At 48.3% G+C, this 21,976-nt stretch overlaps 1 protein-coding gene across 1 annotated transcript in view; it reads left to right on the forward strand.

The window, feature by feature from the left end:
- The window catches only part of ADAMTS9 (ADAM metallopeptidase with thrombospondin type 1 motif, 9), an 88,936-nt gene that overhangs the window by 35,019 nt on the left and 31,941 nt on the right, over positions 1-21,976 (forward strand). Inside the window, exons 13-28 of the mRNA XM_009883624.1 lie at positions 1,755-1,936; positions 2,042-2,178; positions 2,789-2,906; positions 3,171-3,266; positions 6,328-6,494; positions 6,604-6,733; positions 7,335-7,461; positions 9,210-9,420; positions 10,203-10,367; positions 11,505-11,669; positions 12,560-12,679; positions 14,171-14,275; positions 14,421-14,588; positions 14,784-15,068; positions 15,742-15,903; positions 16,495-16,671. Of these exons, the coding sequence (XP_009881926.1) occupies positions 1,755-1,936; positions 2,042-2,178; positions 2,789-2,906; positions 3,171-3,266; positions 6,328-6,494; positions 6,604-6,733; positions 7,335-7,461; positions 9,210-9,420; positions 10,203-10,367; positions 11,505-11,669; positions 12,560-12,679; positions 14,171-14,275; positions 14,421-14,588; positions 14,784-15,068; positions 15,742-15,903; positions 16,495-16,671 (2,515 nt within the window). The remainder of the gene's footprint in view (positions 1-1,754; positions 1,937-2,041; positions 2,179-2,788; positions 2,907-3,170; positions 3,267-6,327; positions 6,495-6,603; positions 6,734-7,334; positions 7,462-9,209; positions 9,421-10,202; positions 10,368-11,504; positions 11,670-12,559; positions 12,680-14,170; positions 14,276-14,420; positions 14,589-14,783; positions 15,069-15,741; positions 15,904-16,494; positions 16,672-21,976) is intronic.

A 21,976-nucleotide genomic window follows, 5' to 3' on the forward strand; every position in this document is an offset into this window, starting at 1 on the left:
ATGTGCAGAGATGCTAAAAAAATTGTGTTCAGCTGTAGGAATTTGTTGACTCACTGTGTGCAGAGACCCTCATATATGTGCAGGGGGTTTCCGTCTCTGTTGTGTTAGGAGATGCTGGCTGCAAGCAATGTGGAGAGCTTACAGTGGGCATCTCCCTGCTAAAGACAGGGGTGATTCCTATTTATCATTCATTAGCTCACATTTCAGAGCGTCTCCAAGTGTGCAAACCGCTTTCCTTCCCAAGGAGGCTCAATGGGAAGATGTGCTCTGCCAGCATCCCTGAGGCGCCGATGGGCATCTGGTCCGGATGCTCTTGTCCTCTGCTGACTCCTCTGAAACGGTCTGTTGAAGGGAGAGGCTGGGGCTGACCTCAGCCTGTGGAGGCTTTCCCATGCTGATGGCTGGGATGCACGTTAACTTCATCTCCCCTCAGCGCAGGTTCTAGTCGGTATAATTTTTCCCTTTTGGATAATTACAGCTTTGCCCAAGTTGACCCTGCCAACCTTTCATCCGGATTGCGATATCTTTCCTTCTGTAACATCAAGGAAAAGCAAAGCTGCCTGAGTGATGCTGCAGTTTTTATTATGCATGTTAATGGTGGTAGCTTGTAGAAGACTCCACCATGGCCTCTCAGTTTCATTTGAAGTTTCAGGAGACAGCAGCAGAGACAGTGGAGTTTTTTGGAACATTTGAAGCATGGTGAATCCTTTTTTCTTTTTATTTTATTATTACAATTCATTATATACACAGAAGGCTGCACGTAGATGGGCATATGAAATCTTACCCAAGTTCCTAGAATAAATGTCTGTTGAACAGACAGTAAATAGGGTAGTTTGTATCCCAGGGGTACTTTCCTCACAGCACTAACATAGCTGAAAATGAGTCCTCACCAGACAAGTGCCTTCTGCTGGGCTCCTCCGATGCCGTCCGCATGCAGCTCGTTCCCGCACCGCTGCTGACAGCGGCTGGAGGGGGTGAGGCTTTTTTGGTCCCCGAAGTGAGCAGTTATCTGGCAAAGGCTCCATCTATGTACGAGGACAAAAATAGTTTTATGACTACAGCCCTGAATCTGGGACTTGGGAAATTCAAAATGACAATTTCTCCTAGGCTTATCTGCCAGCTTTTGTGTGGCTTGGATGATACCGCTCTCTCCAGTTTATACCAGAGTCATCCTACTATAAAATGGGGATAAAGTATTTATTGGCCTTCTTCAGTGCTTTCTGGAATACATGGAGAGAAAGTTGTTTAAAAGTGTCTAGCATTACCATTTCTGCCATTTTGGGCTAGAAATCCTGAAGGACTAAGTCCTGCCTGGCCTTTCCGCCCCGGCAGGGGAGCCCTTTCTCCCTTCTGCCATGTTGTTCGGTTATTTGCTGCAAATCCATAGGACCAATGGGGTTGTGGAGGGATGGTCCCCCGGTATGGGATCCGTCAGTGTGAAACTAAATCCTCAGATGGGGAGGAAGATGTTGCTCTTCCTCTCTGGCTTCTCTCACTACCTCTGTGTTCATCAGAGAGCAAGTATTCCCTTTTTCATCCCTTTTTAGCATCGCACGTATGGTCTTTTTTTATTGGACATCTACATAATCTTTCCTGCTTGTCAGCCTGCGATATTAATTAAAGACATGCATAGATGTAGACGGAGCCATCAAAATGGTGATGTAAATACCAACTGTGCTGCACAGGTTGCAGAACTGCAATTGCATCTCCTTTCCAACCCGATCCCAGCCGGCTTCTCTGTCTTGTTTCCGCAGGCCTAAAAACGGTGGGAAGTACTGCGTGGGTCGTCGCATGAAGTTTAAATCCTGCAACACCGAACCGTGCTCGAAGCTGAAGAAGGATTTCCGTGACGAGCAGTGTGCCGACTTCGACGGGAAGCACTTTAACATCAACGGGCTGCCCACGAACGTGCGCTGGGTTCCCAAATACAGCGGCAGTAAGTGGTGGGGTGGGGGGATGCAGATCCTGCCTCCTGCATCACCGCCTCAGGATGAGGGCATTCGGATAACGTGCTCCTGGTTTTCCTCCCTCCCATCCCCAGTCCTGATGAAGGATCGGTGCAAGTTGTTCTGCCGGGTGGCGGGAAACACGGCGTATTACCAGCTGCGGGATCGCGTCATCGACGGGACGCCCTGCGGCCCCGACACGAATGACATCTGCGTGCAGGGCCTTTGCCGGGTAAGCATTTTCCCTTCTCCTTAGCGAGCGTGGCTGCAGTTTGGCGGGGGAGGATGGCGCTTCAGCATCTTGTTCCACCCGGCTGTTGGTGTGCCATCTTCCCTCGGGGGCTGCTGGCAGCATCCGAAGGCTCCACGAGCCCCGGCTGGAGCCTGGGGCAACCTCCAGGTTTGCAGAAGAGGGTGTTGGTACATCTGCCCAAAGTTACTGAGGGCTGTGGAGTTCTGAGCCTGAATCCAAATGCTGCTTCCTTCAGTGCTCTGCTCCATTTCTTCCCGGTCAGACCCCAGAGCGCTTTACATTTCCATTCACAATTATTTTTTCCACACTTTTCTCTGTGGGAACAACGGACACCAGAATTTTCTCCAGCGAAGGCATCGCCTGGTGCAAATGGCAGTTCTGATTCTCACTTCGTAAGAAAGCCTTTTGTTTGAAAATGGTGTGGGATGGCCACACTGTAAATCAGCAGAGAAATGTGGGGAAGCAAAACGATTGTCTCATGGCAGCCTTTTGCAAACAAAGCTTTTGTGTGCCTTGATTGGGAGGTTAGTAAATGCTGTTCTAGGCTGTATATTTGCTCAATCTAGTTTTTTCAATTTTTCTCTTAAAGCAAGCTGGATGCGATCATGTGCTGAATTCAAAAGCAAGAAGAGATAAATGTGGTGTTTGCGGTGGGGATAATTCTTCATGCAAAACTATTGCAGGCACATTTAACACGGTGCATTATGGTAAGAATCTGTTGCTAAAAACTTTATAGTGAAAAATGCGGGTCTATAAAAGCCATTACCACACTTAATCTACAAAAACACTGATGTAAAATGCAAAATCCTTCTAGCTATAGCATATTCCATTTTATAACTATTTATGCTATCCCTAAATGAAAAGTATCAGCTTGTGTAATGTGAGGTAGTTTTGCTCATTTCCCTTCCCCCCGTAAAAAGCAAATGAAATGTCTGTGTAATAGCCTTGACTTTCTGTTAAATCTTTTCCAGGCTATAACGTTGTGGTCCGCATCCCAGCTGGTGCAACTAATATTGATGTGCGTCAGCACAGTTACTCAGGGAAACCAGAGGATGACAACTACCTGGGTGAGTTGCAGTCCTTGTTTCAGCGCAGAATTCTGCTTTATTTTCTGATTGTGGTGACATCTCTATTGGCTGCTCTCTGCTAGGGAGGATGAAGAATTCGTTTAAGGGAGATGTTTTCTTATTGAGAATTTCTCTCATATGTCTACCAAACATCCGGCCTTATCTTGCTCCTTCTTTTTGTTCATGCCACCCTTGATTCAAAGTTTGGGAGGCTCTTAGATTATAAGAAATATCCCCTCAGAGTGTCTCTGGGGCTAGGAAGGGGTATCGAGCCCGGGCCATGGGTGGGAGCTGAGGCACTAAGCTGGGAACCAAACAGGCTTCGGAGTTCTGCTGGAGTCTCCTCATTGCAACTTAGCACTTCTCAGCTGTCCCCGTGCCTTGGCTGGAGAGTAAATATGCTGTACCCTGAATGGCATATGTACAAACAAATCCAAACAGAAATTATTTTCCGTTCCCCTAAGAATAATAATTCTGGTTTTACTTAGACTAAGTCCTTCTTGTCCCTGCTCGGCAATGATATGTAACTGTGATGAAATATGCTGCGCCAAAGATGTTGGTTTGATTTAAACCTAACAACAACTTGGCCTTTGGCTGTTGGACATTCATAGTCACTGTTTTCTCTAATCTGTGGGTATGTGTCTAGAGCCAGATGAGAATGCTTGCGGTGCTGTGTTAGACCAGTCTGCTGCACACACATATGCTTTTAGCATCACCATGTGTCTTTCTTTTTTTTTTTTTTTTTTTACCATGCCCATCACTAATTCATCCCATAGTGAGTTCTGTTTGAGTTCAATCATAGAATCACGGAATCATCTAAGCTGGAACGGACCTTTAAGATCATTGAGTCCAACCATGAACTTACCGCTGCCAAAACCACCACTAAACCATGTCCCTCAGCACCATGTCTGCCCATCTTTTAAATACCTCCAGGGATGGCGATTCCACCGCTTCCCTGTTCCAATGCTTGATAATCCTTTCTGTGAAGAAATCCTTCTAAATATCCGCTGTAAACCTCCCCTGGTGTAACTTGAGGCCATTTCTCCAATAGCGGAGATAACACAACCGCACATAACGACTGATGTTAGACCTGGCAGTCGATGGCTGGTTTTGCCATTGAGCCCTGTTTGTGTCCCTCGGAGCGTGTTCAGGCCGCTGACGGAGCAGGGAGTCAGGCTGTGGCCCCTCGCAGTCCTGGGGAGATGGCTGCTCTCCCCACTCTGTCCCCTCTCTTCTGCACACCCCGTGCCCGGCACTGCCAGCTGTGCTCCGGTAGCACGGGATCCTGTATTTACATCTCTGAGCTCATCTTTATCTCATTTCGTCTCGCAAAACCCCTGAGTTGTTGAGCATTTTTGCAAAATACAGGGCCTGGCCCAAGTGCTCACTTGCTGTTAAAAACGGGACGAGGCTGGTGGTTCCTCACCCATTGAAGGTAAAGAAACTCATTTCTTTGTGTCACTTGAGAAACAAGCAGAGGAGACTATCGCGCACCAAAGGAAAGCGGTGCTGATAGCTTTGGCTGTGGCTCTGAAACGCCATCCATGTGGCTGGACCCTTTTAGGCAAAAATCTGAGCGGGTCCTCCCTGTCCCCATTCCCAGACTGGGGTCGTGCCAGGCTCTCCATCCTTGCATGCAGCGGCCGTTCCCTTACAGCCGCCTTGCATCGTTTCTGCATGTTCACAGCAATGAAATGAGATGGTGCAGCACAAACGCACGTCAATACCAAGAAGACCTTACCAAAGTGTGATAGTTTTCCATCCTGGAGGGGGAGATGCGTTTCATTATTCATCTTTTCGAGAAAAACAATCCTCCCTCTGTTGTGCTTATTCAAACTGGTTCAACCCAGAAGGAGCCCCAAAGAACTTCTCAGCTCTTCTTGGAGGGCCTTTAATCTTCTTGGGAAGCAACGAAGTCAAATCTTCTTTAATGTTGCTTTAATATTGCTGGGAAAGCATCTCTTCACATTAGGCCTGACTAGAAGCAAATGAGAAGTGTGCATGTGTCCACTTATTTTGCAGCTCACTGAGTGTGAAATCTTGGGCCCTCAGTACTGTGAACCTTGTAGCTGCTTAACAATTTAGGAGGAATTTGATGTTGTCATCAAGTCCAAGACGTGTACCTACTGTTGTAGGAGATACAGTAAACGGGAAGGAATCCTTTAATGAGTTTTACTACTGTCTAATGACATTAAAGCCTCCAAAGTGTGGAATTTGGTCAAGTATAGCATCTGCTTTGTGAGTTTTTCTCCATCTATGTCTGTTTGCTACCGAGCAGCGTTTTGCTTCATTGTCTCTCCTCATTTGGTGCAAAAACCTTCCCTTGAGTGTTTTGGTGTTAAGTTTAGATTTTTCAGTACAGAGGCTTTGTAGTAACGTAGCTGTGATGGGTGAAATGGTGGGGAAACTAACTTAGGAAATTAGCTACATAATCGCATTAGTGTGAAGTTGTGCAGCAGACTGCTGTTTTCAGGAAACTGTTCCTTTTATAAAGCATTTAGGCTTTAAGCCTTCAGTGCTTTCACATACCTTAAGATTTGGAATAATAAAAAGTACGGGGAGAGGGGAGGAGGGAGAGAGAGGGGGAGATACTGACCAAGCTCCCTGTAATTATCTACTGGAAAATGACGTTTGGGCAATTAGGGTGTGTGCATTTACCCTGAGAACGCACCTGGAAACAACAGGGAAGCCACCCTATCTGCATGGCTAACAAAAAGGTTTGGGCAGGGTTATTTCTGCGGTACAGGCGGTGTGCGCCCCGGACAGCAGCCGCCCGGAGTGCCTTTTGGGTATCTCCATGCCTGGGGTTATGCGGGAACTATTTAGCAACCACTCCAGGCATTCAGCCTTCGTTTTAATGAGGCTCTCCAGTGGAAAAAGGAGAAGGCACAATGTCTGTTAAGAGCTCTGCTGCTCTCTTTACATCCTTTCTGTTTGAGAGTGCCAGTGGGCTTTTCCTCCCACCCCAATGAAAGGGAGCCCTGAGAGCGCATGACCCACGTTATTATGTACGTATGAGTTAATTCTGCGTCTTTAGTTCTTGTTTTTTGCACCTATGCAGCCTTATCTAACAGTCAAGGAGACTTTATATTAAATGGAGACTTTGTCGTCAGTATGTTTAAAAGGGAAATCAAAGTTGGGAATGCTGTGATCGAATACAGCGGATCGGATAATACTATTGAAAGGATTAATTCTACAGATCGGATTGAGCAAGAAATAACGCTTCAGGTGAAGTATATGTTGTGCGTGTGGAAAAGTCTGACCAGCATTATTGGAATGAAAACAGTGGGCAGCGAAGTCTGTTAGTTTACTCTGCTTCATCTCTTTTTCCCCTCAGGTTTTATCAGTGGGCAATTTGTACAATCCCGATGTTCGTTACACATTTAATATCCCCATTGAGGACAAACCTCAGCAGTTTTACTGGAATGCGTACGGCCCGTGGCAGCCCTGCAGTAAGCTCTGCCAAGGTGGGTGCTTGGGAAGGCTTTGAGGAAGACGCAGTTTTGTCCTGGATTCATCTGGGGACCCGAGCCGTGCTGTGAAATCCCTCTCCATTCACTTTCTTTGGAATTCCCACGTTATGGGGATGATTGTTTCCCTGGGCTGTCGTGGCAGATGATGTCGCACGAGGTGTAGCGCTGCTCCGTTGCTTCTGGGTTTGAGAGCAGAGCACCGTTACAGCCGCCCCCCCCCCGAGCCAGGTCAGCCTCGCAACCTGCTTTGCAGGCGGAGGGAGCTCAAGCGCAGGAAAGGTTATGAGGAATTGCCGAAGGCTGCGAGAGGCTTGGGTGTCTGTTTTGGGTCTGACACCCCGTCGTTCCCACCTGCCAGCGTTGGCCCTGCTAAACGCGCAGAGCCCCTCCGTGCAGGCGTGTGCCGCAGCTCTGCCTGCGTTAAACCCCTTCTGTTCTGCTTAGAGAGTCTTAACCACCTCCCTGTTTCTGAAAGAGATTTAAAAAGCATAATTAAATGTCTCTTAATTGCTACTGTAAAAAGAGTAAGAGAAATAACTGCTTTGATCGCTTTTCTGTATGACTTAAATGATGTGTGGGGTTTTTTTCTGTGTAGGAGAACGAAAAAGGAAACCCGTGTGTACGAGGGAGTCAGATCAGCTCACGGTGTCGGACCAGCGATGTGATCGAATTCCGCAGCCTGACCCCATCACTGAGCCTTGTGGCACAGAATGTGAATTAAGGTGCACTCTACTCAGCCGTGTGTATACATTACATCGTATATTTATTATTTACTCCCCTTTCCTTTCACCTCTCACCATAATTCCTTTTCTCACCAGCCTATACTAGATTTAAAAAAGGAAAGGATTAGCAGTTGCATCTTTGTCAACCAAGAGGGATTGACGTCCACCAACTGTGTTTTGAGAGGCACTTTTCTACATTTTCACATTTCTCTTGTTGGATTAAATTAGAGCTAACTATAAAAAAACCTCAACCCTCATCTAATGTAGAAAAATCTCCCCGTGCAATACAGTGCCTGAAATTCACATCTGCCTGGATCAGAAATGATCAGCACCATCCAACAAACAGCCTGTAAAGAGGGAAAAACATATGCTCAAAGCAAAAGAGTAACTAAGACTTGGATTTATCATCATTTGCTTAAAGCAAAGAATAGGCTTAAGCAGAGAGTGGGTTTGGGGCTGTCCCCAGACAACTCCTGGCGAGCGGGAATTGATGGAGCATGGCCTAAATCATTACAACCCATTTTCCTTTAAAAAGCAATCTGTTTTCCTTTCTGGAGCTTAAATATGGTGGCATTAAACGGCTGCTGGTGAAGCAATTCAGATGGCCGCCTTTCCCGAGGGGCTTCTCTGGCTCTGTTAAACCGGGGGATGTATAGGGGCTATAGGTCGGGTTGTCGCGGTAACAGCTGTTGCCATTGCAACAGGTTGGAAACTTGAGAAGGGCAAATGCAGGAGTTTGAAAAGCAGGCAGGGATGTGAGCGCCCCGCCATTCAGGAGCTATTGACTCCAAATCCCCTTGATCTTATTCTTCCCCTGGCTGTGCTGAAGTTTGCTCTCTCACTTAGGAGCTCAGTGCTCCCTGCTCTGGGCACAGGGGCTTGAACACCCCTGGGGGTCTCCAGGACACGCAGGGGACATCACTGCCTCCTTCCCCGGGAGCCACCCCTGCGAGGCGTGGGGGGCAGTTGGCCTGTGTTGGCTCCGGGGTCTCCGACATGTCCCTGGATCAGGCCTTGTGTCCAGCATCCCTCGCCAGAGCTGGTGGAAAAGCTGGGCTGTGTCCCCAGGTGGGTCCTTAAGGGCCACCAGCCTTTGCTGCCCATCTCAGGAAGGAGGCACCAGGGTGGGAGTCCATCCATCCAGAGGGAACAACCCTAATCCCTGCTGACACCTCTGGGGCTCAAGTGTCTGGAAGCAAGTGATTCACTCGCGCTTTGGAGAGCTGAAACTGTTTTGCAGGCATCCTGCCTTGTGGAATGCCTCATTGCACCTTTCAAGCCTGTGCCGATCATTTTCTGATGCCGTATTTCTCAGCTTTTTGTTTATAGAGGCCGAGGTGGCACTCCTGCAGGGGAACGTGGGACAGAAAGCCTTGAAAGCACTACTCCTTGCTTGGCCACGGACTCCCCCCACCGCCCTGCGTGGTCCCGCAGGGTCACAGTGTGGCTTTGCCACCCATAAGAGGGAGCTGGTGACAGTTCCTTCCCCCCAAGGAGCAATGCCAGGATTAATTGCCTCGGGTTTTTGGAAGCCACAAAGCATTGGGAAGGATTGTAAAGAGCCAAAGCTTCCAGTTCAAGAGTGTATATTCCTTATTCATGTCAAACACCCCTGAGCATGTGACCTGCAGAGTCCCAGAGCCCCACAGCTCCTTCTGCCTCTCCTGATCCTCTCCACGGCAGGTACCTCTGCGTGGGGTCATGGGTTTTTGCTGCAGCAGGGCTGACATTCGCTTTCCTCGGCTCAGGTGGCACATCGCGAGGAAGAGCGAGTGCACGGCGCAGTGCGGGCTGGGGTACCGCACGCTGGAGATCTACTGCTCCAAGTACAGCAGGCTGGAGGGGAAGATAGAGAAGGTCGACGACCGCTTCTGCAGCAGCCAGCCCAAACCGAGCACCAGGGAGAAGTGCACTGGAGACTGTAACGTGGGAGGGTGGCGGTACTCGGCCTGGACCGAGGTAAGGGATGCTCGGTGGTACAGCGGACGCTGTCTCCTCCTTGCACAGGGGTGTGTCAGGCTGTTTATTTTGCAAACAACATATATATAAAAGTTGGCCACTGCTTCTGCTTCCATTGCTTTTTCTGGAGGATGCTGTAGTCCAAATCAACCCGGTACTCCTTATTTTCCACTGCAATGAATTTATGCTTTTAAGCATCCCAAGGTCTGTCTTCATTACCCTAAGTAATTCTGGCTGTCATCTCCTATCAAGGCCAGCACCACTGCCAGGAGCTGGGAGGACATGTTGCCATCAGCAGAGGACTTCTGAAATTTGTTTGAAGGAAACAAATTTTAAAGGAAACACTTTTTCGCTTTTCCATGAACAAGAAAGTTCCTGAATGCAAGCCTGGCACCAAGAGAATGACGAGCTTGGGAATTTCCAGGGAGGGCACAGTGAAGGGGGGCTGGCTGGTTAGAGGGAATTCATCTCTCCTAAAACAAGAACGAGCAACAGCCATTTGGGAGAACTGAAAGGCAACACTTGTAAAAGTAATAATGGGGTTATAACCTGAAATGAATTTGTGAAACTCATTGCTGCAAGATTTTATTAAGCTTAGCCAGATTGGTGTTTTAAAGGAATATATAAAGTAACAGCCTGTTACTTAAAGTACAAATTGTTCTTCCTGAGGTTTTCTGCAGCCTCCTCACGGTCCTGACTGCAAAGAGGGAGAAGGCAATAAATGAGCCCTTGGCTCTTAATAGAGTGGCAGAAAGTATTTACTTAGTCTCTCTCCTTCCCAGTGCTCCAAGAGCTGCGGCGGGGGCACGCGGCGGCGGCGAGCCATGTGCGTGAACACCTACAACGATGTCCTGGACGACAGCAAGTGCAGTCAGCAGGAGAAGCTGACGGTGCAGCGGTGCAGCGACTTCTTGTGCCCCCAGTGGAAAACTGGCGACTGGTCCGAGGTAGGAGCTGGTGACCCGGCTGGGCTCACCCTGCTGGTCCTCCACCCTGAGGGGCTGGTGCCTGCAAAGAGGTGGCTCTTGTCCCTGCTCATCCCTGGTGTTTTGTTTGTGCCCCGGGGCGTAGGGGCACCGTGCCTCCTGCAGAAGGTCTCGCCATGCCTGCGCACAGGGAGCTTGGGACAGGCAGCAAAGTCACTGGCCTTGTCACCACTGGTCAAGGAGCCGTTTCCCTCCCTGCAAAACCACAGGGGGTTAATTCCTCTCCAATCCTGCAGTAATTTTTCCCCAGTTTTTCCATGGTTCCTCTGCAGCTTTGGAAAGAAAAATACTTCTGCCCTCATTTTCCCTTGAGGTTGTCCTCACGAGCCCTGGCAGCTCTGGCTGTCGCTGGAGGGCAGGATTTCGCCCTGCTAATGTCTTGCTCAGCCCTCTCCCTGCTATTTATTACCATTACCCCTTCCACGGCTGCTGGTGTCCTTCGCAATGCAACCAAGCTGTATCTCGATAGGCTTTTCCCTGCAGCAAGGCTGGGGATGCCGGAGAACAGTCTTCAAAGGCTGCTCATCACCTTCGTGGCCAAATAGCTCTCATTTCTGCATATCACGTTCTCTTAGGACATAATGAAAGCGATTAAGTGGGAATAGGGATAGTTACAGAGATGTATCTGTAAAATAGCTGTCTTTTGGGTCAAGCTGCTGGCAGCCCAAGCCACGTCGGGGTGGTGGAAGAGGTGCTCGCATCCTGCAGGAGCCGAGACCCTTAACGTGCACGCTCAGAGCCAGCCTTCGGCACCCTCTTGTGCACAGCTAAAGCCCCGTCGGGCAGTGATGTGGCTTTGCCCTATGTCTTACAGCTGCTGGAAGTAAAGAGCCTTCATGGGCTCGCTTTGTCCGTGCTGACGGGTGCCACCCCGGCTGTGCTCCCCACTCTCCTCCAGCCTCTGCTCCTGGGAGCAATCCCATCTCACTGCAAGATGCTCCTGCACACGTGGTCGTTAGCTAAAGAGCCGCCTCTCGGCACTGGTTTTTAGGCAGCGGTTGCAGCGGGTCTCCAGGTTTATTTTTCAGCGCCGGGGCCGGTGCTGAGCCGGCAGCGCATCCCCGGCACCACCTGAGCTTCGCGCTTTTCTCCTGGCAGTGCCTGGTCACCTGCGGAAAAGGGCACAAACACCGCCAGACCTGGTGCCAGTTTGGAGAAGATCGATTGAACGACAGGTTTTGCGATCCCGAAACGAAGCCGGAGTCGGTGCAGACGTGCCAGCAGCAGGAGTGTGCTTCGTGGCAAGTGGGGCCGTGGGGCCAGGTACCGCAAAGCTGCCACGGGGCTCCCAGCCAGCGGGTGCTGGGGGCCGAGGCTGGGTGCTACCCTTTCAGCCAAGTTCGGCGGCATCACTGCGTTAATTGATTTGCACGCCAAAGCAGCCCTCTGTTCGCTCGGGTTCAGCGGATGGGCAGCAATAACAGTACCTGCCCTTTGTGCTAAATTTAATCTGTGTCGTTCTAAATTGGCCGTGATTTTCTAAAAAGGGGTTTCCAAGGTTACGCTCCTAAATCCATATTTAGGCACATATCCACATATCCATATTTATGTGTAAATACACGGCCTAATTCTCACAGAAAAGCTGCTCCCGTTGAATAGCTGTTGTTGCTTTTAATGTTTTCCAGTTTCTGGGTTGGTGAGGTTTTTTTTCTGTTAAAATACAAGTTGCTCATTTCTCCCAGAGTGTTCTGGCATCTCCTTTTCCACAAAGCTGTTAGCTCTTCACTTTAAAAAACAGCAACAAACCCAGATCAGTTGTCCCAGTCAGACTTACTTCCCATCAGCAAAATTATTCATTAGCTGCTTGTGCTACCATGGGGCTGAACAACCTGTTTTAAGGGAGGGTATGATGCAGGTTCTACCAGACTGTGATTTACCAGACTGTGTGCAGCAAAGTAAATCATCTAAATGCTTGCACCTTCGTTCCTGAGGAAGCAAGTGAAGCGTGTGAGGCTCTGGTGGGTGCAGTGAATTAAAACTTTGGCTTAATTTAGAGCTGAAATGCATGAAGTGGAGAGAAACCAGAAGGGAAGCTGGGTTTTATTTTTGCTGCTCATGCTGAGTGCCTCAACACAGGCTGGGCTGATTAATACTTTCTAAGGGCAGCAGCTACTCAGACCCAGCACGTCTTTCTCCTGTCTGTTCTCTCCCAGTGCACAATGACCTGTGGCCAAGGCTACCAGATGAGAGCGGTGAAGTGTGTCGTGGGCACCTACATGTCAGTGGTGGATGATAACGAGTGTAATGCTGCAACCAGGCCAACAGATACCCAGGTAAATCCTCCCGTCCTGTCTTCATCTTTTGCCAGCGTGGGTATGGAGGCATTCAGGATGCAGCTTCAGGGGATGTCTTGCTGCAGCAAATGCTTTTCCCAGATGCCAGCCCACACAGAGCAGTATCTCGGTCCTCTAAGAGCTCGTAAGCTGAAGAAGCAGTAGTAGATAAACATTGGAAGGCAACCGGAGAGTAGAAAAATACAATTTCTTTGGCTTGCACGGCGTCTGGGATGCCTGGCTGCAGTCTGGGCTCACTTGGCTGCAGGACCGTTGCTGTGTGGTACAAATGACAACTAGGGGCCATCATTTCTCGTCTGCTGCACGTGACGATATAGTGTACGCGCCAGCTACAATTCCAGATGCATCCCCCCCGGCCGGATAAATTGAGAAATGCTGCACACCCTGTGCAAATTTGCTGAAGAGGCTTTCCATGCTGTATTCGCTGGTACTTGGAAGCAAACGCGTAAGTTCCCGTTTCAAGCAGAGGATGTGTCCAGGGCATGTGAAGGAATTGAATAAAACAGAACATTACCATCTATCTGTCATCTAGGAGAGTTGTAGCGCTGATGCCCTGCCCAGCTTCAGTCCTGCATGACTTCACAGAGTTTAACTAAGGCCACAACATTTAGGAAAGGGGCTTTTTCCCATGTATGGAGACCAACTGCACTATAGTCAAGGGGAAACAAACCCACTTGTCATCAGGCATCGCTTGGCATGTACCTCTTCAGTGTAAGTGAAATCACAGCAATGCGGAAATCACTTGTGCCATTTGTCAAGAGCCGCTCTCTCCCTCGCAGTGACGATCAGTATTAATTTCCTTTTTGGCAATGACTACTCGTAGGCTCATGCAGTAAAGTCATGGCTATTCATCATTTCTGTTGCCAGACCTCCCAGGAGGTCCAGACAGGACCAGAGCCCTCCTGTTACGCACCGTACCAAGGCTGAGCAGAACGACACGCCTGTCCCCAAAACTTCCAAGCTTAGCGTGTGTCGGAGATCAGCACATGGGTATAGGTGGTCTGATGGGCTGGAGGGAATCAAAGGGCTGCAATCAGCTCAACAGCATAACCTTTGTTAAGTGGGCTGTAGGTCTCGCACTGAAGGAAGGGGAGCTTTGAAGGGAGATAAAGTTGCTGCTTTGCAGATGTGTGTTCATACCAGAACTCTCTTAATGAACTTTCATCTTTTGCCTCAAAAACATCTGGTTCTAATGCATGGAGATGGCACAAGGTTATGGGGATCCCCACTGTAGAGTTCCAAAGAAGTCTAAAGTCCACCGGGGTTCTGCTTATGAAGCCCTTGGGGTATTGGTACCAAATTTTGCTGATTCACCAAGAGGACACAAGGAGAAAGCCTGCCAACACACGAGCATGCAGGTCACAGATTTTCAAGATGATGTCGGTGGTTGATAATTACATTGAAGAGGAGGTGGTTTAACTGAAACATCTGCAAATTCTTTATTTCCTTCTTTTCCCTCATGTATTTCAGGACTGTGAAATAGCAGCGTGTCCTCCCCATCCGAATAGTCCCGAAGCCAAGAGATCTGTATCAGGCATTCACAGGACTCAGTGGAGATTTGGATCCTGGACACCGGTAAGTGTGTATCATAATACTTCCAGGATTATTTTAGAGTAGACAATGGGATATTTTAAAGTGCATTTGACCAACTTTTTGTTCTAAAGCCCTTGTAATATAAATCGGGAAACTTTCTAGTGGAGTGCTTGTTGCTCTTCCCTAGTGCTCTGCAACGTGCGGGAAGGGTACCCGGATGAGATACGTCAGCTGTCGGGATGACCAGGGCTCGGTGGCCGACGAGTCAGCTTGTTTCCACCTGCCAAAGCCGTCAGCCACAGAAATGTGCACCGTGACGCCCTGCGGGCAGTGGAAGGCCTTGGAGTGGAGCTCTGTAAGCATCACGCTGTCCCTTGCAGGAGAACCTTATAGACCTCGTTGCTGGAAATGTGTTTTGTTAATCTGTCACGCTTGCCCTTTTATGACTGGGGAGATTAAGGTTTTCTGCTGTTCGTTATTAGCAATAGCTGTCTGCCTGATTTTTAAAGCTGGAAATGTGACTGTGTCTCCTTTTCCCACTGTAATGCAGTGCTCGGTGACTTGTGGTCAAGGTAAGGCAACGCGACAAGTGATCTGCATCAATTACAGTGACCAGCTGGTGGATAGGAGCGAGTGCGATCCAGACGACCTCCCTGCCACCGAGCAAGACTGCTCCATGTCTCCTTGTCATCCAAACAGCCATGACTACGGCAGGCCCATCCACCCTTTCCTCTATCCGGATCATCGCCTGAAACTGCACCCCGGGGGCAACCCGAACCGCAACCGTGCACACATACCGGGAGGCAATCAGTGGAGGATTGGCCCCTGGGGTGCTGTAAGTTCCCTGATTTTCTTATTCCTGGTTTGGTTTTTGTTGGGTTTGGTTTTTTTTTTTTATTCTCCCTGGCCCAATCCAGGTTTTTCTTAACGTCACCACTCAGGGGAAAGAGAGACCCTTCTCTCCCCTCGTTCTGCTCTCTGCTCACACGAGCGAGCGTTGCAGTAGGGCGCAGGCATCGCTTCTCAGCCTCTCACACTTCGTATCTCCAAGGCTTTCCAGGCAGAATGCCGACGGCATCATTTTCCATGATGTAAAGGCCAACCTCTGCTTCTTGGCCATCTCCTGGGACATTTACAGCTGTGCAGAGCTGTTGCCAAAGCACAGCAGAGATTTGATGCCAGCTCCTCTCACCCCAACCAGTTTGCAATGCATTATCATGGAAGTTCCTAAAGGGAATTAAGCACAAATGGGATGTCAAACACTGCATTAAGGGCAATGGGGATTACTCACCTGCTTAGAACTGGGCTCATGTTTATTTTCTTTGCTTAGTCAACACCTGAGTCATTGCCCTGCTATTAGTAATAGCTGGGTTTTGAAGTTAATAATGCCTGTTAGCTGTATTAAATTTCTTAGCTGTGCATTCCCACGGTGCAAGGCACTGGAAAGGAGCTGGGAATGCAAAATTATTCCTGGACTCAACGAAGCTGTGGGCAATTGTGTCTTGCAGTGCTCTAGCACGTGTGCGGGGGGGTTCCAGCGGCGGGTCGTGGTGTGCCAGGATGAAAACGGATACACCGCAAATAACTGTGATGAGAAAAGCAAACCCATGGAGCAGAGATCGTGCGAATCTGGCCCCTGTCCTCAGTGGGCTTATGGTAACTGGGGAGAGGTGAGTGCACCGTTCATCCTGGGCTCCCTGCGCAGGGAAAGGCTTTCATTAGCAGGTGGTTGAGAAATGGGAGAGGGATATTGCGGTGACATTTATTAGAAAGATCGGAGCATGAAAGGCAGCCTCTGATAAACGAGCGAACCCTAGCAACTGCTTGGTGGTGTTTTCCTTTCCATTTGTCATGGGGAAAATTTTCTTCCCAGGCAAAAGCAAATTCTACAAAAATTGAGTTATTTTTTTTCTTTTTAAGAGAAGTCTAGTTTAACTGAAGGCCTTTTCTTATAATAAAAACACTGCTCCATTCTGAAAATTCATCTGAGACGAGCAATTAGAGACGTTAACCTCCAGTATCGCATTGGGTCTGGCAATATCCTTGTGAAGCAGCGTTGAACGGCTTTGGGAAGAGAGAAGCTGAAGCAGCTGATGCCCCGTCTGAGGCTCGTGCAGCGTTTGGGGGGGATTTGGCCGGAGTGGGTTGGTTGGGAACAGAAACAACCGTCGGGTCTCGAGAGGTGCTAGTGCTTCGAGCGACCGGTCGGCAGTATTTTCGCTGCCCAGACGGTGATTGCTCTGTCCTCTGCTGACTTCCAGTGCACGAAGCCATGCGGGGCAGGGACAAGAACACGGCTGGTGGTGTGCCAGCGCCCTAATGGAGAAAGGTTTACGGATCTGAGCTGTGAAATCCTTGACAAGCCACCGGACAGAGAGCAGTGCAATGTGCAGGACTGTCCTAGAGATGCTGCCTGGAGCGCTGGTCCTTGGAGCTCGGTACGGCCATAAACTCTTTCTCTTTGTGAACCGTTTTGTGGATATCCCGTAACAACAGATTTAATTTGCTTCAAACCAAGGTGCTAATGCTTCGTGTCTTAAAACTGCACTTAAAGAGGATTATTGACAGTATATTCAGAATAACACCTGTTCAGGAAGGGCTTACATTAGGGGAGCTCGAGTCCTTTAATTTAAAAGGCACTTTCTGCTAAGCAGCCACTTTTGTCCGTTTTATTACACTCTGCGAGCGCTGAGCATTACGAGTCTTGGTTCTGACTGAGTTCTTTGCATACGGATTTAAACCTGACATTTAAGCAGTACATTTCCATTGAAGTTAAATTGTTCTGATGTTTAATGGTAACACTGCACTGTGCACCCACTGGTTTACCAGTCGCCCGTTCTCTGCCAAGAGCGAGACGACGGGGGAAAACATGTACTAAATTGCATCAACTCCCAAGCGTGTGCCAGTGTGTATAGATGTGTGTGCGTCTCCCTACCGGCCCCCGCACACAGCTATATAGAAACACGTGTGCCTTCACGCCCGTGTGAATGCTCTATTTCTGTTCCCGTGTATATATAATATGAGCGTGTTGTACTGTGCAAAGGCACCCGTAAGCTATTTTCCTGCAGCGCTCTGGTTCTGGAGAGTTATTGTCTGGCCTGATCTCCAGCTGCTGCTCTAAATACCGTTAAGTCAGCAAGGCATCAGCGAGGTGGTGGAAGGCTTAAAACGCTGGGAGTTTTCTAATAACGAAACAGCGTTTGGAGCAGAATTGGTTTACACTGCTCCTTCGCCACTGGAGGAGTCTGCTGCAGAGATGCTCTTGCGATGGCACAGCCGCCTTGAGCCAGGGGGCTGGGATGATGTTTTTGGGTCCCACGGATTTGAAACTCTCCCTGCCCAGAGCAGCACCTTCTGCCAAGGCGAGCATCGCCTGGGGTGCTTCTGGCACGCTGGAAACCACAGACCTGCCAGTTTTGGAGTGGCCTTCAAACAAATGTTGACCTTTATTCTGTATTTTGTTATAAAAGCATTTGAAGACGATTTAAAACAAAACAAAAAAATAATATTAATCTGACTCAAAAGCACTTTATAGGAAAAGAAAAAGAGAGGCCTGTTTGTAATGTATCAGATTTCCATCATTGTCGCGGTTTGAAAAGTCATCTTGTAACCGCACTCTGGTTTCTGCGGGTGCTTTCAGTGACGCGGATGCCTTCGATATTTTTACCATACCTCAGTGAGTTATGCAATAGCCATAAAACTGCTGAACTGGCGTTTATACGGTGCTTCACCAGTACAAGGGACAGTGATACGAAATATTTCGTTTGAGGTGCTAATGGATCACTTGTACGCTGATATAGTTGGTGCTAAAAATGAGCGAGGTGAGCTAAGCAGAGCTGGCAGTCCGCGCGGTGCCTTCCCGGCACGGTGCCACCGGCTGGGAGTCGCTGCCAACCTTTGTGCCGGCCCGTTGGCAAGAACCAAAGGTGTGGGCAGAGTTGTGTTGCATTTTGGTGGCGCTCAGCGTTCAGCCTCTCCCCAGCTGTTGAGGAGCAGGCTGCGGGGCCGCGTCTGCGCCCCTGCGTTGGAAAGGCAGGGTGCAGTCCTGCGTTTTGGTTTGGGGTGGGTTTTTGGTTGTTTTTTTTGGTTTTGTTTTGGTTTTTTTTTCACCCAGGAAAAATTCCCTTGACTCTACTAAGTCGTATTACCCTTGGTGGGTTGTCCTTGCTCGGTCTCCTGGGAGCGGGTGGGATGTCAGGCAAACAGGCAGAGGGCAGGGGCATCCTATCATGCCCTATGGCATCTCCTGCAGCTGCCCGCGGGGCTCACAGCCCCCTGGCCTCCCGCCAGTGAAGGGGCTGCAGAGCCACAAAATGACTTGATTTTTCAGGTCTTTTTACAGAGGTGTCCTTTGGCTCTGACCTAGGGGACCCCAGAGCTGTTTGAAGACTGAATTGTATCTATGGGGTCAACAGAGCCTCGTGTCCCTCCCGCAAAATACTCCACGTGTATGTCTACCTCGTGCTACTACTGTAGGTAGTAACATCCAAATTTTTTTTTTTTTTCTTCACTGTGGTATCACCTGGATTTGCTTTAGCTCTGTCATCGGTTGCAAACATCATTCTGTAGCTGTACATACTTCATCTGTTGGGATGGAGTGTCACTAACATATTTTTTTGGTCACTTTTGAAACAAGAGTATAGTATTAGCTGAAACTTTTCAGCGGTATGGATTTATGTATTTATGTAAAAGTGTATTTATTTTTCCAATATTGTTATTTAATTTTATATAAATATTGCATACATTTACGATGTTTAATGTTAATGTTGAACAGTGAAAATTAAAGACAAGTAGAATGTAATCATAAAATGAATTTGTATAATGATTTCTTGAGTCTTTTGCTAAATTAAGATCATATACTTAGTTTTGGTAACTTTTACTAAATTTTTGGAAATGGTGCTGCAATGTTCCGTTCTCTGAGTCGCTTTACTTGCTTTGTTCTCCAACAGAAACTGTCATTCTCAATAATTAAACAAACACAGTTAAAAGTGTATGAATTACGAAGTTTGGATAACTAATTTCTTGCAAGCCACTGATTGGCTTAGCTTTACACAAGTTTCAGTGAAATTAGTACTATAAAATGCATACCAATTAAAGCAGAGAGAGTCTGAAGAGTCCAACCCGCAGTCCTCAGGCGAAATTCCACTGGGATTTTATACAGTAAACAAGTGATTTTTATCTGGATGGTTAAATCCAGGTTTTAAAGAGATAATTAAATGAATAAACAGATTCTGTATGTAAATGATAATTTTATAACAGGAGACAGGTGAGATACCTTGTCATTATAATGTATGTTCAAAGAGGACTAAGAGGAGGTGACACCTTTTATTTCCGTGCTTATTTCAAAACATGTATTTAAACACTGCAGAATTTGTACGCCATGTGATAGACCTGACCTTTTTATTAAAATAATGCTTTAGAAAACATGCAGAGACTGTCACCAGGATACAGAGAGTGTTTTTTCTCCTCCGAGTGCCTTACGGTATGAATGCAGATCTCCATACACGCTCTCGAACTCCGAGAGGAAATCTCACCGTGTTCTCCAAAATGAGGGAGATGCTCACAAAGAGTATTATCCATCGCTTCACTTAACACCCGAGACTGAACCCACTTCTCACAGAGCAGATCTGCTCCTTGTAGTAATCTCCGTGAAATTTTGGTGCTGTGGAGTTTACCATAATATACAGCTGTATCCTGAATTTATGAATAATGCTGAATTCGCTTATCGTGGGCTTCTCGTTCTTTCCGAGTTAGGGAACAGGCACAGATAAGGTAAAACAATTATATCTCACAGCGCCGTGTCCTGGTTCAGTCGGGTGAGTCATTTGAGCTTCACTGCGCTGGCACAGTAATTTGGATTTGACCTGTTGAAAATGGGGGGGAGGGGGTGTGGATTTGGTTTTTCTGTGGTGGTGGGTGGTTTTTTTTTTTCCTAAAAAAGGATTATAATTTTAAAAGTAATCTTTGTGAAGTACTTATCGCTCTCGAGTATCGGAAGTTCTAGCTGCTAGTGCAATGGTTGTGTAGCTCTCGGTGCTCGTGAAGCGGCGGTGTGTGCTTCCCAGCTCTTTACCAAAGAGGCAGAAATGCTGGTGTCTTAGTCTTTGAGGGCCTTTTGAGCTAACAATGAAGAATTGGAAGCTTAGCGTAAAACAATTAGAATATTAACTGGCTAAGCTCCAAACCCTGTTACTGTCCGTGTGAATTCAGGTCTGGGTTAGGACAACGATGCCGTATCCCCTTAGCCAGAGCTGGAAGCTGTTGGCATTGACGGCTTTGCAGGGCTCTTCGGCTGCACGCAGGGCCGTGGGTAGCGGGGAAGGGGCTCTGGACTCGGTGGGAAGCGGGAGAACTGCCTGGCCAACATCCATGTCAGGGAGCTGGCGCTCAGGAATTTTAATCTTAAAATTGGTGTCAATGGAAAGTTCAGGTTATTTGTATTTAATTCTGTCAAAGCCCCAACACGTTGTTTATAAAATGCCCTCCCCGTGAAGCTGGCTGAAAATAGGCTGTTCAACAGCAATATTCTCCATGTCGTTGTTCTGATAATATTCTTAGCAGGCAGGATGTCAGCTCTTGCTAAGGCAGAAGCAATAACCAGGGGCAGATTTGGTTGCAAGTGTATATATAACTCTGCTGTTCTCTTCCTCTCTTCTGCAGAAAATGAATTTGCTGTGACAGCAGCATTACTGAGCTGCTGTATGAGTCTTTACACGTGTTTTTGCAATAACAAAGCCCTCCTTGAAAATGAAGTGATAGGCACGCTGAACTCTCCAGTCACTCAGTGATTCACGTTGCTTTTTCTGTCCTTCATTCGTATGATGTTGTTCAGGCTCTGAGACTGCGACAGCAAGTCCGTATTTCTCTGTAGTGCCAGCTATTATCAGAAAACTAATAAAAACAATCTTTCCCACGAGAGCCTGGTGGGGAAGGACAAATGTTGCCGCAGCAGAGGAGGGCTGCACGTACGGTCCCAGCACCCATATCGCAGGCAGAGGGATGCACTGGGTGGCTTACACACCTTTGGAAAAACTTACAGAAAAAGATGCTTTAGTGAGGACTGAATAAAGCCGATCCAGACCAAAATGAGAACTTGGTAGCCTATGGATATCCCCAGCCGTGTGTCTGAAGCTGTCTGTCTCAGGGCTGTTTACCGGACGCTTAGGCTGTCCCACCAAGGCTGCTGTCCCTCTTGGGCTCCTGGCTGTCTCCCCTCGAGGATCAGTCAGACCGACTGACTCCAGAGACTGCCGGTTCGGTGTGTTGATGAAAGGCAAGAAGTTGTCTGCTTTGGTTCCCCAGTCAGAAAAAGGCCTTTGACAGTGCAGACCTCTTTGCTCTTGTTTAAAAAAACAAAAGCAAACCAGATACATTTCAGCCCTCCCCTGTGCTCCCTGCTGTGTGTCACCCACCCAGAGCATCCCACTGCCAGTGCCCAGCTTCAGCCGCCCTCCGAAACTGCACGTCCCTGGGTGATAGCTGGGATGGGCAGAGCCGTGCCGGCTACCTTACCATCCACTCGCTGCCTCATGCCCTCTCAGAGCTCGTCCCAGAGGGGTAAATGCAGTTGGGGTTTTCATTTGCAGACTTCCAGCCTGTTGCTCCTCCGGGCAGCAGTGATGGATGCTCCTGCAGCTCTTTCTCAGCTCAGTGCCCACTGTCCCTGCTGAGGCTCAGAGCCACAGCTGGGGGCTCTAAGCCGGTTACAGGTGGGCGAAGCCAGTGGTACCCAGCTGCCTGGTA

The sequence above is a fragment of the Charadrius vociferus genome, unplaced genomic scaffold, assembly GCF_000708025.1.
Source record: "Charadrius vociferus isolate BGI_N301 unplaced genomic scaffold, ASM70802v2 scaffold324, whole genome shotgun sequence".
Lineage (NCBI taxonomy): Eukaryota > Metazoa > Chordata > Aves > Charadriiformes > Charadriidae > Charadrius > Charadrius vociferus.